General features: G+C 41.8%; 1 protein-coding gene across 2 annotated transcripts in view; it reads right to left on the bottom strand.

The window, feature by feature from the left end:
• Nucleotides 1-1,190: 1,190 nt before the first annotated feature.
• Nucleotides 1,191-19,446, bottom strand: part of flrt2 (fibronectin leucine rich transmembrane protein 2) — a 40,564-nt gene continuing 22,308 nt past the window's right edge. Inside the window, exons 1-2 of one of the 2 annotated variants that reach the window (XM_067572214.1) lie at nucleotides 10,513-11,138; nucleotides 1,191-8,074 (exon numbers count right to left, since the gene is read on the bottom strand). In XM_067572214.1, the coding sequence (XP_067428315.1) occupies nucleotides 5,648-7,630 (1,983 nt within the window). In that variant the 5' untranslated portion in view covers nucleotides 7,631-8,074; nucleotides 10,513-11,138 and the 3' untranslated portion in view covers nucleotides 1,191-5,647. Of the gene's footprint in view, nucleotides 8,075-10,512; nucleotides 11,139-19,446 lie in introns of those variants that run through there. The other variant, XM_067572215.1, reaches the window with a different exon arrangement.

Raw genomic sequence — 19,446 nt, 5'->3', positions numbered from 1 at the left:
ACACACTTTCTCATTCAAATGAATTGGACGGTGTGTCCAAACCTTTGACTGGTACTGTATCTCCATATATGAATGTATAAATAAAACAAAATACCCACACTTGCAGGACTGGCATGTGAGTTTTATATATTGTTTGCCCCCCTTAAAACTGTAATTTTTGGTAGCATCTTGTAATGCTACAGTGACCTTCTTAGCTGACTGATTTTGACTGAACAGATGTTTCATGGCCACAAATTTACAAAATACTTGAGTCTGTACAAGCTAAGACATTTCTTATGTTTTACTGGTGCAACCAGATTCAGTAATCCACTAGTCTGAAACTAGCTAATAATTACTAAGAACTTAGGAAGGATAAACCACAAACTTAGTGACGGATTTACAAATAGCTGATGCAACCCAATCCTGATGAATGCACTGGGGCGAGATCACACACTCTGAATCTTTCATGATTCAGAGTGTGTGAATCGTTACACAACACACAAGGAGGGGAGAAAAGCAAAGCAGATGATTTTAGTGCCAAAGCCTCGGTTCTTTTCAACCACTTGGCCTCTGCAAAAAGACTGCAAAAACAAATCACATTTTGACATTTTGGGATTTTGGGAAAAATACCAATTTCCTGCTCACAGCACCAGAGTGGCACACCCTCTTGTGTTTCAGCTGAATGCATGTGGTTAATTGTCATAGTGAATTAAGATTGGGCTAATGTGAGTTTTAGCGGGCTGGAGGTTGCAAAGGCAATGTTGGGATGTGGTCAAAGGGAGGGAAAAAACATTGGACTTTGGTAGAACACAGGGATTTGGAGAAAGAGACCATTCTGGGATTTAGTTGTGCCATACAAGTAGAATGAGAGAGTATCCTGGATTTTCCCCAGCTGAACACTAAGCTGTGGTGGCTACGCTAAGATGTCTCAAGCTTCCAGTATAGAAATAAGAAGATAACTTGGCATGGTGTGGTACAGCACAAATCTTTGACCCAGAATTGCTAGTGTCTGACCCAAAATAGATTTAACTAGGCACATGTTTCTGTACAAACTCTTCCCTCAGATAGCTTGACAGGGCATGCCAGCACACAAAACTAATATGTAAAAGACAAAGAATGTTTTGTAGGATCACTCATCAGAGCACAGCAGAGTATAAACTTTCATTTGTAGGAGGGGGGAATGGTTTTCTAAAATGAAAAAGAGTGATTGCTCAAATCCCATGGCTCTTTTATTTTCAAAAAGCTTCACTTAAGTATTTACAGTTTGTGCAAAAACATTTAAAGGTTTCAAGGACTTTACATTGTAAGTTCAACCTCAAGGCACATACATGGAACAACATCAACATTTCATCATGAGAACAGAAATTTAACTTTGGTTCCTAAGAAACATCTTGGTGTGGATGGCTAAACGTAACACTGTGGTGTCTTGATGAGAAGCCAGGATGGCAAAGTATCCCAAAATAGCCATTTTACATGCACTGTAAATTTCCAGCCTACTTTCCCTAAACCTTCTGTAAGCTCAACCACCGCTGGGTGATTGCTTGAGAAAATATTTTTAAAAGTCCAAAAACTGGTAAGTTCATGAAGAAAATGAAAGGCTATGAAGCTAAATACAGTACATGCAAAAATCCTTGAATGTATGTTACTGGCTAATAGATATTTGCAGTGAAGGATTTGCCTACAAGAGGAAAAGAATGGGGTTAAAAAAAAAAAAAAGAAAAAGAAAAGATGACTTTCAATGTATTCAGTTTGCGTTTTGTCTGCATTGACCTCTCAGTGATTAAACATAATTATTTCAATGCGAATCAATGAGCTTTAAGGAAAATTACTTCTCGGCACCCTGAAACGGTAATAAACCGACGCTAGCAGTCTGTCTAAGTCTGTGATACGTTTTGTGTAATACCATCGGTCACGGTCTTCTTTCATCAAGCAAGTAGAAAATTAAGAGTAATTTACGCTGCATAACAACCACCAAAGCTCCTTCCCAGTCTGGTTGAATCAAGCAAGGTCTGGCACTATGGATGAACAGTCTCTTGTTAGCTACTGTATGTCATGCTTAGTGTTGCTTCTCCTGTTAATACTGTTATTGTTGCTGCCGTGGCTGCAGAGATGTGCTTTCTGTTCAGCATTCTTGTTGCCGTCTCTTTATGTCTCATATTTTTTTCTTCTCTCTTTCTTCCTCCCACTTAACTCCCTCTCTCTCTCTCTCTCTCTCACTAATCATTCAGTCCTGCATAAAAGGTAAGGCAAATATCTGTCTCCGTTACACATTCACAGACAGGGGAGATACTATATGTTGCAATAGTTTGACCTGACTTCTTTGATCAGCGTGTGATTTAAAATAGGGCTTTCATCTATAACAAAAAAAAAATCCAAACAATATCAGATGGAAATGTTCAAGTGTTTCTACGTGGGATTATGGTCAGCTGGTGCAGCATGTAGCAAACCACACATGATGAACTGTTGGTTAGGTGCTCAATCAGTTAAGCTTCATGATTGTTAAGCAGGGCAGATCAAAGCGCAGGTCAGGGCAACCTGGTGCGTCTCGATGGACGGTGTGTATTCCGGTGTGCTGATATGTGGATATTAGTAGAAAAAGATTGAAATAAAAAGTGGAGATGCTTTGATAACCACAGAAGATTTCAGTATTTATAAACCCAACGTGAAAAAAAAAATCCATCTAAACAAGTCACATAATGAAGTACCGAGTCTTAAAATCTTATTTTGCTTAAAAGATGTGTATTTCATCCGCCAAGGGAGGGAGATCACTTCAGTCACTACATTTTGTTGCAATACAAATTAATTCATTTTTTTAATTTAGTTTGAGTTTTTTCACTTGAAGGAACAGTTTGACGTTTTGGGACAGCTTAATCGCTTTCTTGATGAGAGTTAGATGAGAAGACTGATGCTACTCTTGTGTATGTACGATAAAAATTCAGCTACAGCCGGCACAGTTAGTCCAGCTCAGCACAGGGGCAAACAGCTAGCCTCGCTCCGTCCAAGGGTAACAAAATCCGCTTAGGCTAAGCTAAACTAACCATCTGCTGGCGGTAGCTTCATACTTAGCAAAGAAACATGAGAGTGGTTTTTGATCTTCTCATCTAACTCTTGGCAAAAGAGTGAATCACCTGATTCCCCAAAATGCTAAAGTATTCCTTTAAATATTTTCTTGATAACATTTTGTCTTTTCAAGATATTGCCACTTTTTTCTAAAATAATGTTAAACAAATGAAACTCTAACAAATTGGTCTTGTTCGGCTGGAAAAAAAAAACATTTAAATTATCTTATTAGCAACAAGATTGTAAGACATGACACTAAATGACATGTTAGGACAGATGATTTCATACATTCATTGTGTTTGTCAATGTTTAAAATGTTGTCTTGGTTGGAAGTCTGTGCGTCGTGCACATTAAATTAAAGTAGTCTGAGCTATTGCTGGAATTACAGTAAGTGCAGCTTCTTTAACGTACTCCGACTGCAGAGGTAAACCCTCTCAGAGATAATCTCGACACTCTGGAATAACTGGAGTACAAGCCCTTAAAAATGTTTTTTTTTTTCTACATGTTCGGCCTAATTTGTGTTGACTCTCTACAGTGTATGTTCAAGCAGCTAAATCTGTGCGCCTCACAAAGAGTTAACAGACTCTCTCTCTCCCAGCGTGAGCTTCATGCAGCCAAGTGAAAATAAGGTCTACATATTTTTCTCCCTTTTTTGGTCGAGGATTATGAGGAGAGGGGACGAGGGGGGAGTGGGGGGGGGAGAGGAGGGGTCGGCAGTGGGAATTCTTTAAGCTTGGCCCCTCAAAATAAAATCTTGTCAAATCAAATAAAGTCTTCTTAAGAAGTGCATAATGAAGTCCTCTCACTGGCACCTCACATGCAAAGAGCTGCCACCACAGTCCATGAGCTGAAGGGCAGGAAAACTGCTTTAATTGGGCCCATGCAGGGATCAGACGTGTGGAGATAGGGAGACAGACGGGCAGAGAGGAGGAAGATAGGGAGAGAATCATCATCGCAGAAACTAATGTTGTAAAGTGAGCAGGTGTATTGTTCAGGTGAGCAAACCATAAATGAAGAAGACGGCCTCATAAAGGATAAATGATGAGACGCGTGACGAGCCGCTCAGTCACAACTGCACCCAGTTCATTGTGAGGATCATGGGCGGAGTGCGATCTTTTTGTTGTAATTTCCTAATTTATCAAAAAGCCTAATGACTGCTGGGATGGGGTTGAAATGATGAAATAAGAAAATTCATCATGCTCTCTTACACACACACACACACACAGACACAGACACACACACACACACAGAGGAACAGGGGGCTTTCCACCATGATAGACCACAATGGTGAAAATCCCTATCATTTAGCCACCAAACACAGAAAACACTGTTAGTTTTAAATGCTTCCACATCATTAAGTAGCTCGATGAGCAGTAATACTCTAAACAATGCTGTTTGAGCATGAGTAATGTCGTCTGGGTAATGGACTCTGGGAGAATGGTAGAGGTAAAGTGATCTATGCAGCTCTCTTTCTTTCTCTTTCTCCGTCTGTCTGTCTGTCTTGCCCTCCGTTCCTCTGTCCCACACTCTGCTATGCTGAGGGAAACTGCCCCCTTGTGGCCTCCCTCGCCAAAACAGGGAAAACATGGGGGGGAAAGAAGCAGAACAAATTAGGGAATTTCTTCAAAAGATTCTGCAGCGTCTCAGCACATTCATGCCCCTCATTACGGACAATAATCCTTTGTTGCTTTTTAAGCTCATGTTATTAATTGCACCTAGACATGTTGCTCCTCACTGAAGAAACTGAAGAAACTAAAATGGTGAAAATGGCATGTCCTGTTTTAGAGTTTTCCACAAACATCTCTTGACTAAGCCCACCTTTATTCCACTGCAAACCAATAGAACAAAGATGCTTTTAGTGTTAAAGCACTTTTGGGAAATCTCAGTCCAGGCTGTTCAACACCACTGATGACATTCTCCCTACACAATCTTCCACTATCCCTTACATGTGAGTACCACCTATACTCATTTCCTGCCTTGCTTCCATTAATAAGAAAGTGCACTTCAACTCTTTTTTTTTTTTTACAACATGCCTCCAATGAACCAGTGCTACATTTCCACAGCGCTCTAATCATCAGTGTTTGTGTTTCCCCTGTGCTGTGTTATCTTTACGACTGTTCCGTTGTACTAGGGTTTGCAGTGTTTCAAAGCGCAAAAAAAAGGCCATATTTTTGCTTCTGTGGTTAACAAAGGATCCCAGCCCTCGAAGCGCCCAACGTTTCCGAGGCTGAAAGCGTTCGTCAGAAGCTACACCCAGGGTGCCGTGATTGTACAAATCCATGTTCATGTACAGTACTGACCATTAAAACAACTTTCAAAACCCTGCTGGTTATAAAAAAAGAAACACTTGTATCTCTTTTTCTAAGAATAAAAAAGATAGCAGAGAATCCCACATTATTATCCACAGTATAAATTACATCGTAGACAGAACTTGGAAATATATATAGTACAGTTATATTTGACTAGAATTTTTTATGTTTTTTTTTGTTGTCTACACAAATGGTGTATGTGTGTGTATTTTATGCATGTATTGTTAAGTGTTTCTGGTGTGTATGTGTGTGTGTGTCTGTGTGTTTGTGTGAATGTGGGGGTATTATTTGCTGTTGCATCACGTGTGGCAGAACTCTGTACTGGGCACGTTGCTGCTCTTGCAGTAGGCTATGCTGTTGTTACTGAGGTGACAGTCTCTAAATCCAATTCCCCCATTGGGCGTGTAGATGGGCTGAATGCGGAAATCTCCCTTGAGCAGCTGCTCATTGTTCAGCGCCACTATCTGGAAACTGGTTTCAGTCATCTCCAGAATGGAGTTATCTTTCTTGGTTCCAGCCTCACAGTAGTCATCTTTTCTCCTGCCCCGGTTGTATTTCCACTTGGTCGAAGATGACCTGCTCTTCCTGTGCATGTGCCAGCAGAACAGGCTGAGTAGCGTTACCAAGATGATAAGTACCGCTCCACCTATGATGCCGGCCATTAGCAGCGTGGAGTTGATGCTCTCCTGAGGCGCTTGCGCTGAACCAGGAGACTTAGTAGGCAAAGCTGACTTGGTCCTGGCCTCAGAGCATATAGTATCCTCTCCGGGCCTGTAGGAGTTAAGGGTGTCCAGCACATGCACACAGATCCGGTACACAGACCGGGGCTCCAGGTTGGTGAGGCTGATATGCCGTCGGTCCCCACTCACCGTCCGCTCCCGCATTCCTTCGTTTATTTGGCTTTGGCCCCTTTTGACCCAAGTGACCTTGTAGGCTGTGACGGTGAAATAGGAAGCCCAGCTCACCTCGATACTAGTGGAGTTGACCACAGGGAAGGAGATCTGAAGGGGGTCCTCATAAGGAGGCAGGGGACCAGGAGGATTGTTATGGATTGGGGGTAAGGGAGGGGAGGGTGAATCAAAGTAGTAAGGAATGGATGTGGTTATGAGGGTGGAAATTATAGTGGTGATAGGGGTGGTGGTGGGTGGGGGAGGAGGCGTAGAGCGGAGGGTGGGCCACGGCGGCACGTCAGCATCAACCGGGCACTCGATAATATCCAACGTGAGCTCTCTGATTGCCATACCACGCACCTTGTCTGGACTCTGGCACACAAACCCTCGGGCATTGATGGAGGAAGGCAACGACTTGAGCCACACCACCACCCATTTCACAGCACAGTCACATCGCCAGGGGTTATTTCGCACCATGAGATGCTTTAGGCTCGACAGGCTGTCGAAAACACCCTGTGTAAGAGTCTGAAGCTGGTTGCTGGAGATATCCAGTCTTTCCAGCCTGTTTAGGTCAGCAAAGGCCGCCACAGGGATCTGGTTGATCTGGTTCTCCTGCAGGCTGAGTTTGACCAGTGACTGGCTGGGTAAGAGGGGAGGGGGAAAGGTGAGTGAATTGCGGGCCAGGGCCAGCTCACGGAGGGTGGCCAGGTCCTGGAAGGTCCCTGGTGCAATGCCCTCATCCGTCAGCAGGTTCCCGTCCAGCAGGAGGCGCTGCAGGCGTGTCACATTCTGAAAGGCCTCCTCTGCAATGACAGCAATGCGGTTCTCATCCAACCGCAGCTCTTTCAGGTCCTCAGGAAGGCCAATGGGAACACTGCTTAAGTGGTTCTTGGTGAGGAAGAGGAGTTTGAGGCTCACTGCCTCCCTAAAGGCCCCTTCCTCCACCCCCACTGTGGAGATAGAGTTATCATCAAGGTGCAGCTCCTCTAATCGAGTCAGCTGGGCCAGGGCTGCCCTGGAGATCGTTTGGATATTGTTCTCCTGGAGATGCAGTACCCTGGTGTTTTTGGGCAGATTGATGGGAAACTCATCCAGCTGGTTGCCATAGAGAAAAACAGTCTCCACGGAGGCCAGATTGTGAAGTTCCACAGGGAAGCCAGCATTGTTGATCTGGTTGTTATGTAGGTAGAGGACCTTGAAGCCCTCCTGTATCCCCAGAGGCACTGATGTCAGGCTGCGTTCATTGCAGTACACAAACGGTTTGTCACAGCGACACTCTTCTGGGCAAGAGGCACCCGGGCTGAATTGCATTTGGAGGCTTAGGATGACAGTCAACCAAAATTGCAAGAAAGAAGCCCAATCTTTATTCCAAGGTCCAGCCAGAAACTCCATAGTGGAAAAACAAAACAGGAAAAGGGAAACCAACAATAAAAAAGAACTGGGAGGGAATAAAAGCAAATATGAAAATCAGAAAGGCAATGACGTATATATCCACCAAAAACCAAACCCAATAAAGTCCACCTAGGAGAGTTTGGTTATGATGTAGTTAGCTGGGAAAAGAGCAGGAAAACGTGGGAGTAATCCTGTAAATGCTAGTCCTCAGCTGAAGAGCGATGGTCTCATTAGTGGTGGCCAGTCCTCTGACTGACTCCATCCATGCTGAGACATCAGACCATAGCAGGACTCTTCACTCGTTGCTCCATGCAGAGCTCAGCCAGGGCCAATTTGAAGCCACGCAGTAGAGAGCCACCGCAGGCTCCACTCGCCTGTCCGTCACACACTGCTGGTCCCCGACCGGGGCAGAGTCCAAGGGGGGTGACATTTGGATCCAGAGACCTGTGGGAAAACAAAGAAATACTAGATTAGTATTTTCAGGGGTGGCCTGTTCTCAGAAAAAGGGGCCTCTCTTTTCCCTCTTTTCCTCTGTCTCTTTATTTGACATATAAACACACACATACCAACTGTCTGTCTTTCGTGCTCACTTTTTCCTTTGCTTCCAAACAGAAAGACAGAGTCACAAACATATCGTTTCACTGCTGATGTTAAATTATGCACTGACTGTTTGGGCAAAAAAAGAGTCAAACCATCTGATAAATATTCAGAACAGCTCTTGCACATCCGGTTTCACAGACATAAAGAAGGCTTTTATCCCTTCCGCTCTATCAAAGGAGGGAATAGAGAACTGCAAGGACACACACTCATGGATTCACAGAGGTTCTAAGCAACATCAATGTTGTTAGGTTGAAAACATGCAAAAAAAGAGATAGGGTTAATACAGACACCAGCTCTTTTTGTGCCAACATGGATGCACAAGATATTTCCTGGAAGAAGAAGAAAAAAAAAAATACAGAACAGAAAAGTCACAACTGCCTTTTCTCTGTCTGCTTGAGCAGGCACTGTGGGCTGAGGCTCACGAGTAAACACACAAGTGCAGCTTACAGTAAACAGAGGCGATGTTTTGCCGGTGGCCTAAGGAGGAGTTCGTTATTACGTGTAGGCCTGAACACACCATCATCAAACTGAAGATTTAAGGCTCTGAAGAATGGAATTACAGGTGGAGAGAAAACAAAGGAGGAAAGAGAGAGAGAGAGAGAGAGATAGTCGAGGAATAGAGACCCTGCATATCAGCTCCTCCTCTCGCTAGAGTGACATACACAAGCTGTCAGATGAAATGGGATTGGAAAATAATTTAGTCCCTTCACCTGCAATAAATGATCAATACAGGCTGTTTTTCAGCATGGAGAGGTTTGTAGTAAAGCACAAGGCCATTGGATTACTATAGACCCCTAGAGCCATTATTCTAAGTTTTATGACCCATCAAACATTTTTTTCCCCCCTCTTCCCTCATATGATTAAAAGATACTGGTTGTCATCGCTAGCTCTCAGCTTAAATGAAGCTCCACCTTAAGTCAACGTTGGACACATTGTATTGACACACAATATTGGGAACGATGGGCTGAATGTTAAGCACAGAAACGGCCATGAGCATGGATTAAGGTGTTCTCTGGTGTCCTGCAGGGATTGTCAAGGAACAGGAGTAGCCAGTTGGCCACATGATTCAGAAAATAATTGGAATTCTTGCTGTTTTGGCTATTTCCCTTTTAACTACATTTCCGATTTGTGATGTTTTGTAGCCATGGCAGGGAACCATATTTTGTAAAGAAAAGAAACAAAGATACTAAAATTAAAAAAAAAAAAGAAAGAAAAGGAAATCCATTTATTTGCCTTTGCAGCCCTGCTTCTTTAAATTCACTATGCTGTTTGTTGACGAGATGGAGCCTGCATGGGGTCTTTGTGGCAGAAATGGAGAAACAATCCTTTGACACACATCTGTGATCTACTTTTCTAAATTGAAAGAGCTAAATTTAATCAAATAAGCTTCGGGGGGAATAAGCAACCACATGAGGCGATAAAATGTGCTGCCACAGCAGCAGAATCAACAGCAGAAGGCAGCAGCATCAAGATTATTATAGCTGCATAAATAAAATGTCACCAAGAATCCAAATAATAACCTCAAAAAGAGGCATGGTATCAAGCTGGTGTCTACTGGATGATACCAACCGTGATAGACGGCGGACATGGGTAGATCAAGGCGTAGAAGTTACCAAAAAAAAAAGACTTTTCTTTTTCTTTCCGTTTTTATTTAATTTCCAGCCGAGGGAGCACAGTTTCTCACCACCAGATGAACGGTGGTGATATGTGGCCAGGACAATCCGATTAGAACTGGATTTACCGACAGAAACGCAATTAAAAGTTTAAAATGGATAGGGTATTTAGGGGGTAAGAGGCGGATCAGGTACACTTCAAAGCCTGCCCAGTGAGGGGTGTTCATTTGAATGAATTATTTCAAAGGGGAATTGAAAACCGTGCAGTGCATTGAGAGTGAAAGCCCCTCCAAAAAGAAAAAAAAAAAGTCAGGTTTTCTCCGGGGTGAAAAATGTGAAGCAGTGCGCTTTGTAGTGCAGTAATCCTTAACTCGATGAAATATCTAATTAACCTACAAATAAATTGGCCAACAATTTTAATTAATCTTTGAAAGTCACAATGAATTGGCCACTTAATGTCAGTTTATCACTACATTTCCTCGCAGGATGCTTGGGGCTATATTTGGAAACATAAATTGAAGAGCTGTTTTTATCTTTGTGGCTTGGTTAAGATAAGGTTCATAGAACGTAAATTGCTTTCCGGGTTTAATTTGAAATACAACTTAGGCCTGTAATTGTTCTACTACATTTCTCTCCAACTATGTCCTGGGTTATTGAGGAACACTGTACCTTTGATGAGCCTTTATCCATTACAAACCACGCTATCGCGTTCAACTTTTCCCCGCTGTTTATGGCTCTGTCCTTCATGCGGTCCTGCTGTATGACCGTGCGTAAAGGTCCGTTTGGTAACGCTGGTGCGAGTTGGTTCCGATCAGCAGCGTGAACCCGGTGAGTCTACTGAGCAGCATATTATCCTGCACGGGTCCCCAGATTGTGGCTGCGCGTCAGTCCGCACCGCTGTCCGCACTTTTCTGTCTTTTTTTTTCTTCTTTTCCAGCTCCCCCGCGCTTCCCAACGGAGCTTCGCTTTAACTCAACACCGTCTGCAGTGCATGAGGACCGAAGAAAGCGGCGGCAGGGTGATCGCAGCGCCCACTTCTCCCCTTTCTCTCAGCCTGAGCGGTGAGGACGCACTCGCCGAAGTGCCCGCTGCCTGATCCGCCACGGGCCATGACGGCCAGCTGCGTCCGTCCGGTGCGCTGTTTAGTGGGGAGCTCAAACTTGCCTTTGGTGTCTACGCAGCTCAGACCCGGACTCCCTGGGAGTTGTTTTCTTAGATGGATTCAGTTGATAGTGCGACGTGTGTGCTCTGCTCACCTCTCTCTCTCTCTCTCTCTCTCTCTCTCTCTCTCTCTCTCTCTCTCTCTCTCTCTCTCTCTCTCTCTCTCTTGCTCCAGTCCCTCCTCCCCTCCTCAGAATAAAGAATGCATCTCCTCCAGCAGCTCCGTGATGGCTTTAAGCCACAGATCCTCCCTGCTGCCCTCACACTGCAGAAAATAGTTTGTCTCTCAACACACTTTATCCCTACATGCTATTTGCCTGGCCTACCTTACCTCGCGACGATGCCTGAGCTCTCATTTGCATTTTAATCAGAAAATCCAATCCGTCTCGAAGTCACATTCTCAATGAAAAATCACCACAGGCCAGATTCTTTTAATATTCCTAGAGTTAGTTACTCTGCGACTACATCCTCTGGGGTCACAAAACGTCCCTGAGGGATCATATTAGCTGGCTTTGTTGGAATATTTGTAGGCCCACTGTATCCTTGAAGCCAGATATTTTTTTAAGGACCACTACAGCCTTTTTTTGTCGGAAGGGTTTTTTCTTAATTACAGCTGGATAATTAGCCCCGAGTGAAAAGCACAGTCTCATCTGTAGCCTACTTCCCGTACTTTCTTCTAGTGATTGGAAGCATTTAGACACACGCTGACAGCTAAAGTAATTTCATCTGACTACATTGCTCCTTTGCACTAAGACTGATTCAGCAGTGCAACGCTGCTCTGCCCACACTCTGCGTCGCTCACGCGCACACATCCGCTGGCGCGCACGGACACCTTTGCCTTCTCCACTGGCTCTCCGCGCGCGCGCACACTCATACTTGTACCCAACTATTACACACACACACACACACACACACACACACACGCATTCACTTACAGCAGATTACCATTAAACTACTTTGTGGTGTCTTGCTGATGTGTGTGCAGGCTACTCTTTCTGCCCCCTCTCTCTCTCACACACACACACACACACACACACACTTATATTGCCGTTTAAAGTCGAACTGAAATTAAAATGAATTTTGCTAAGACAGGGTTGACCCATATATACCCTTAAAGTTTGTTCTTATTTATTAAATGTTTATTTATATAGGGACAAGTAAGCCTGCTATGCCTGTCTCTATGAGCATTTAAAGGCCTTCTTCCTTGACCTTTCACTAAGGAAGCAAGAACATTTTTTATTTAGAGTTTTATTAAGTGCCAGTAAACTGAGATTTTAGACACTTCTATATAGTAAATAAGGAGTGATTCACACACTGCCAAAGTCTGTTACGAGCCAGACTAGCTTCCACATTCCTAGTGGAATAAAACTCAACAGAGACCCCCAAATGTTGAATGAAAGGGGCAGACGGCTTAAAGGTACCCTGTGGAGTTTTACACCACTAGTAGCACTATGGAGTAATGTTGTGTTTGTATGGCACGCATGAGGTGATGCGCCGACAAATGCGAACGGGCAAATGCACCAAAAAAAGAAGTTGTGAAGAAGAAGAAGAAGACTGCTAGCAAGCAAATACAGTAGTAAGCAATGCATGAGTTAAAATATATTTTTTTTAAAAATCGACTTTGCTAAGTAGCTATAAAATATGATGTTCTCCTAAGATGTTGACAGCACATCTCCAAGCACTTAGAGACTGAAAGAGTTTTATCCTCTTTTGAAAAATGGAGAAATGGCTGCAGAATCATTATAGTTTCTGTTTCCTTACACAAACAGTGAGGGGGATTGAAATTTCAGTTTGACAGTACAAACACTAAAACTGTCATGTTGTGTGTTTCCTATGTTAGTTTACAGCCAAAACCGGGGTCAGAAAGGCACACGGGAGTCACAAGATCCCCACAGGTCAACAGGTGCACGTTTGCCTTTGATCTTTGCCTTCAGTTGCCAAATAGTATTAATGTAGCAGTTTGACTTTTGGTGACCCCCTTCACCATATATAACTCACGAAAACTTTCCAAACAAATTATACGGCCTCCCGTTCGAATCGCCTGTGTCGTTTTGTCCATTCGGGCCGTCCATTGAAGTCCTCTAATACGTCAGCTCTCCACCGATGATTTGGTTGTTCTCAGTGTTTGCCTTTCATGTTTAATTTCGGCTGTCACGTCCCAGAGATGGACGGCAGCGCAAGGCCCAGTCCACAACGTTTAATTCCTTCATAAATCAAGCTTCTGTGCACGGCATGAATTATTGATTGAATGAATTTAGAGGAAACAGCCTATTTTTATTTTCTCCTTGATGGACATGTTTTGCAGTAGTGCGCTGTGTTCCCGCTCGGTACAGCATTATGGAATGTCTCTTTCTGGCACGCAAATGAGGATAAAATGACAAGACACTTAAATGTGTGAAAGAAGGGCCTATAGGCGAATATACCAAAAGACGGTGTGTTAATTTGTTCACTGTTGTCAGGCGAAATAACCAAGCAGGTTTTAGATGTCTACAAATACTGACTGCAGATCAGAAAATGACATTAAAAATCCAAAGTAGGATGAATTGAGTTGATTTTAAACTTCTGTAAGTGTTACATACGCTGTATATTTAAGGTCTATATTGCAAAAATGCAGAGAAATATTTGAGTCAACACCCACTCTTTAAGCTCACAGTGGAAATTCCCCTTCTCTGCCTTGCCCAGAAACCTTCCCAGAGTTTTGGTGTGGCATATTTACTCTGCACGCTTGTGTACCTTGATAAAACTGCAGATACACATGACCCCAAAGCACATCAAAGCCTGCTCTGTCCATCTGCTCCTGTTCAGGCCCCAAACAGTGTTAAAGGAGGGTAGAGTAGGAAAAAAAAAAAGTCCACTCAGATATGTAGATATGTTTATCCCTTGGTTATATTCACTCCAGTCCCAAGAGACATCATTAGCTTATCACATTTCTCCCTGCATGAATTTACATCTGGACACTGTAAGGCACTTCAAAGGTGCCAGCAACATTAGTGTTTCGAAAATCTCCCCGCAAGTATTGGCAAGATCTTTGAAAGAACTAACTGTGGGAAACCACAGTAATATTGCAAATCGCTGAAGCCGTGATATAATCACACCTCGTCGCTCGAGATTTCACTGGCTTAAAGAAAAATATGCTGATTATGTTTAGAGTGGGCGATCAATGCCTTCATTAATTTCTAAGGCAATGTAATTATGTTTACCCCCGTCGATTATCAATCTACATGCATCTAATGTCACAGTATGGTTCCCAGAAGAGAACGGTGCATTTTCACAGCAGAGGGAAAACTAGTCAGCTAACAACACTGTATATTTTACTCAAGGAGTGAGTTGAGAGCAGGCGAGGGAGTCAGAGGATTGCACCAACTCGCGAGCCCCTCTAGACCAAAAAAATTCCTTTTTTTTTCTTCTTCTACTTCGCATTTGGATTTTTCTTTCTTCATTGCTCTGTCTTCAGTGAGTGCAAACACATCAAGACTGACGGACTGAGAAATACTTTACTGTACAGCTGCACACTCAGTGCTCACACAGCAAACGCTAAATAAATTGTGAGACGACATGGTATCTCCCAGATGATGTCGCCCTGTAATTAGGTGACAGAGTTAGTGTAAACAACATTTACCTCCCCTCCTTCTACCCTTTTTCAACTCAAATAAACTGACCTCTGACTGTCCTGTAAGATGACTCAATACAGCGATTCATCTGAGCCTTCCTCCAGTCATGTGGTGTTTTATATGTGGTATTTCGAAAGTGTAAAAGATTGCGAGGCTTAAAGTTGCTTTTTATAAGAGGAGTATGTCGAGCTGTCAAAAGGCGAGCGATGCTCAATCGGGGTCATTTCATGAGTGAGAGGCAGAGGCAGCGCGTTCTCACACGAGCATGTGAATTATACGGGAGGGAAAGTGAATGCAGGGTCCTGACTGAATGCTGCCCTGTGCTAATGCCAGGCTGTAAAAACACTGACTTGACAACAAGCAAGCCCCTGTAGTTCTGCTGAGGGAGGGATGAGAGGGGGAGAGAGAAGCAGAGAGAGAAGTAGAGAGAGCTGGAGAGGTGGAAACATGGAGGAGGGTGGAGGGTGGGGGGTGGGGGGGGAGGAGATGGAAGAAAAGGAGATAGAGAGGTTTGAAATCACTCAACAGAGGACATGAATGAAGGATTGTGGATGACTGCTGTTTTTGACATGTGGCTGCCATGTCATCCTTGTCCTCTTAAGATTTAATACCTCAGACAACTGCTTAGCAACGTATAAGTAGCGGCTATTTTGTGCTGACACATGCTGCTCTCTGCTATGAAAAATAATATACCTTAAACAATCAATCCACATCAGCCTGTGATGTTGAGTGCATCTCTGGCAGGGCATCATGGTTTGTGCTCCTCATTCAGTTATGCCTTATTTTCTGAAAAATACATCTTTGAAAAACTCACAAGGTTCTCTGAAGATATATCCAGAATCCTCAAAGACTCTTATAACCATCAGGATGAAAAAAAACGTCAGGTCTGTTACACCATAAATAAGATTTTTAACTTGTTTTTCTGAGTTTGCGACTTTATTTGCTAATCCAGGTATCCGGATACACAAGCTAAATATTAGTGTGTCATTTTGTTTGAAAATATAAAATGTTGGAGAGACACAATCATATCATTTTTATTCTTTTTGGTTCACATTCTGCAAATCGAGGAAGGCGACGAGTCATTTTTGGCCACTTCGATAAAGATAAATAAAAACTCAGCGAAATTTTAAAAAACCCAGGAGGTCATTTAACAACACTTAGTGCTGTTCTGGTATTTTCTGGTATTTTTATAATCTCAAAGACTCTTTTAATTATCTAAATGAATAAATAAACATTCAGTCTGCTGCACACTAAAAAGATGTTTAACCTGTTTCTCAAGCCTTTTTCTTAATCCAAACAAAGATGGGAGCCAGAAATGACATATCTCCTTGTTCAATTTGTACAATGTGAACCACAAAATGAAAAAGTTTTATTATATTTCTTTCTAATATTTTACAAAAAGAGAAAGGGCATATCAAGACATGTTATATCTGGCTACGTGAGTTAGGAAATACAGATGAAATTTAGAAATGCGTTTTAAAAAAAAAAGTTTATATTGTGCAACAAGTGGAATATTTTTTCAGCCAGATGGTTATAAGAGTCCGATAATTCTGGAAATACTTTCAGAACAGCTGTTGTGAAATGAACTTCTGGATATTTCAAATATGGGTGTTGTCCAATTTTTTTTTTTTTTTTTTTTTTTTTGAAATCCAATGTAATTATGCAAAAGATTAGAAAGAAGCGTCTAATTTTTCATTCTGCTGCGTTATCTCCAAAACCTGTTTAATTAGCAGTGATGTTTTATAGCTGAACATTTTTTTCGGCGTAATCTTCACTGAAGCTTTTCATCATGTTGTCATCCAGAAGAACAAGATACAACGCAAGGCTGGAAAAAATATGAGATTCTTCATCTGTGGTTGTTTTTAGAATCGAAAGCCTTAGGAGTGTGAGATCAGAGAAAGCCCTGAATTTCACCTTATTTGGAGAAAACACGTCGCTAAACAAGATTCTCTTATCATTTTATACAAGATTTTCCCGCACCAAAGTAAGAATGACACTTTTTTTAAAAAAAAAACAACAAAAAAAAACAGTGCAGTTCAGGAGGAAAGTGAAAGGACCTGAGAGACAGCAACTTACAAGAGATCATCAGAGAAAGAACAGAAGAGGAGAAAAATAGACAAATGCCAGGAAGGAGCAGGTCTTGGGGTCATGCGAAAGATGGGCCTGATCCCACCTCCAATCCCTGCAGCTTTTCTTTTGTTTGAAGTCACATCTGGGCTAAATTTCCCCTCCTGAGCTGAGCAAAGAGGAAGTCTTCTGGGTGGGTGGACGGGGGCTCAGGGTTGCTCCTGCCTCCCAGGCTAAACTGTACAAATACTGTAGATCCATGAGTCACTAAACTCAGAGGCTGAACAAACCCAGAGCCCAGACCCTGATTCAGTGCTCAGCATGATCGGGCAATGATGACAAATGGAATGAAACAGATGCCCTATCAGTCATTCAGAGACACATGTGAGCGAAGGTATGTTGTCCATCTATGGACTGGTAAGGGTGAGACAATAATAGGTGTAACTATAAATCAAAAAGTAGTTTAAAAAAATGTTATGCCGTCATATTTATTATATTGTAATAACCCTCTTTATCTCTTTAATATTTGCTTTGCTTTCTCCGCCACTTACTCATTAGCCAAACAAACACTGTGGAGTTATTTAATTACAAAGGTCATGATAGTCTTAAACAACACACGTTATTCTGGTGACCAGTAAAACGTTAATATCTGCTTCTCGATAAGCTCGAGGCCAGTTTGTTCAAACCAGTAAACTAGTAAAAACACTAGTTTTACAGTAAAGATGCAAAATTATTTTGACATATAGGAATATTTGAGATAAGTAGTATTTAAGAATAAATAATTATCAAGAGTGTACATATAATTTGTGCGGAACTCCATTGAAAGCAAGCTTTTATTCGAGTGTTAAAACGAAAATGGTTTGAAAACTTATCTAGAAGAATCTTTAGTTGCACAGCTGAGAAGTGGTGATAGCGGACTCTAAAATGTTGAGGAGGAAACAGATGGTGTGAGCTGTGTGATTTTGGGAGGAGTGGAAAGTGATTTTCTTTTGTATTCTCATACAACAAAAAGTTTAAGAATAAGGCGTTTTTCCACAAAACGGCTCAACAAAATCCTTAAATATCCCGGTGCACACATTTGTTGTCTCGTTTTGATGTGTTTAAGTTTGCTGAAAAGCCCCGGGAAAAAAAAGGTAAGGTGCACTATTTAATTAGTATTTACTGTGATTTTATTGTGATTTACACATTTTGTTGAAGACAATGACAGTTCTGGTTTATTTGACTTTGTGGTGTCCATAGGGGAATGAATTAATTCATTGTATATCACGTAAATTGAGTATTCTGATTATTTTAGGCCTTTTTAATTGCTCTTATATTGATACATGCCTGATTGATTGAGGAAATATTAAACATTTCTCATCTCTTTCGATTGTTTGTTTTCTAAGAAAATTCAGCAATGATTAAATTAAAAGTTTCAGTGCGGGTTTGGAGCATTTTCATCCATTCAATCAACAAACCAACCGATCAAACAAGCTGTTTTTATACAATTTCTCATATGAAACAGTGCTTTACGGTTCACAGGTGGAGACAAACGAGAGAAAAAGATGTTAAAGGCAGATTAATTTGTTAAAACGCAGACGTATGAATAAAATATTTAAAAGAAAGCTTAAAAAAACTCAATTACTCATTCTCAATGAATTAAAGAATCATGTGTATGATGTATGTGATCATGTAAACGCTACCCTGAGAAAGTAATTTCTAATACTTCACTGTTCTGTCTGACCAGCACCTTGACCTGATCAGTCTCTTACAGCTGTGGACAGCTGTTTGAAGGCTTTGCCTGCGCTTAAGCGACAATCTGTGTTTATCTTCGGCTTTCCCCTCGAACTAATTAACTAAGCCCCAAACCACCAAACACCACAGTCCCATGAACCTTTTCTCTCTGACAGCCTCTCCCCCGCAGCTGATTTATTATTGCACAATTTTAAATTAGTGCAGAGTGGAGAATGTCTCACAACAGTTTACACTCACATGACCTGAGACGCTCATTAATTACTATATTTTAATTAGAGATAATTACAATATGGAACATATAATGTAGTTTCATATAGACAGATAGAATTCCAAACCCTGTGAATTTACTTTACACTGAATAAAATAAAGAGGAGATAATTATTGTTATCATCATCGTTATTATTATCATCATCGTTTTTTAATTTGTCGAGCTAGATTATCCAAAACAGACGCACAGACACACACACGCTCAGGGGATGAAGCAAGGAGGTTGTTCTTCATTTTCGCTCTGCCTCTATACTCCTGTGTCTTCACTTTCAAATTAAATGCTGGGTATTGTGTTTGCCAATCTGTATTCCTGTTGGAAAGTTTTAATTGCCTCAAGTCAGCTGGGAAGCAAAGAGACATTTAAACAGCTTGCAGTATGGCTGAAATCATACATTGTAGGGGATGTTTGAAAGGGCTGTATTATCTATTTTAGCCCCCCCCCCCTCCCTTGTCTTTCAGTTTGAAAAATCCCCTAATGCGTGAGGCGGGAATCTGGATAAATCCAGATTACATCAGAAGCCAGGTGAAACAGCTCACAAAACAGACGGCTAAAAATATAATTATAGTGTCAGACATCGCTAAGCTACAGCGTTTAATCCTTTGCCATACTGATGCTATTGCTTGTCTCTTCCTATCAAGTGTCATAATTTAATATTCTTATCCCGTGCCTTAATATACACATCTTTCCTCTGGTTAATTCATCATCATCAACATTTTTTTCAGGTTATTTATACAAGTAACAATCAGCCGCACAGTATTAGCC

The sequence above is a fragment of the Thunnus thynnus genome, chromosome 18 (genome assembly GCF_963924715.1).
Source record: "Thunnus thynnus chromosome 18, fThuThy2.1, whole genome shotgun sequence".
NCBI classification, from domain to species: domain Eukaryota; kingdom Metazoa; phylum Chordata; class Actinopteri; order Scombriformes; family Scombridae; genus Thunnus; species Thunnus thynnus.
The sequence above is the reverse complement of the archived record's forward strand: the minus strand, read 5'-3'. Positions and strand labels throughout refer to the sequence as shown.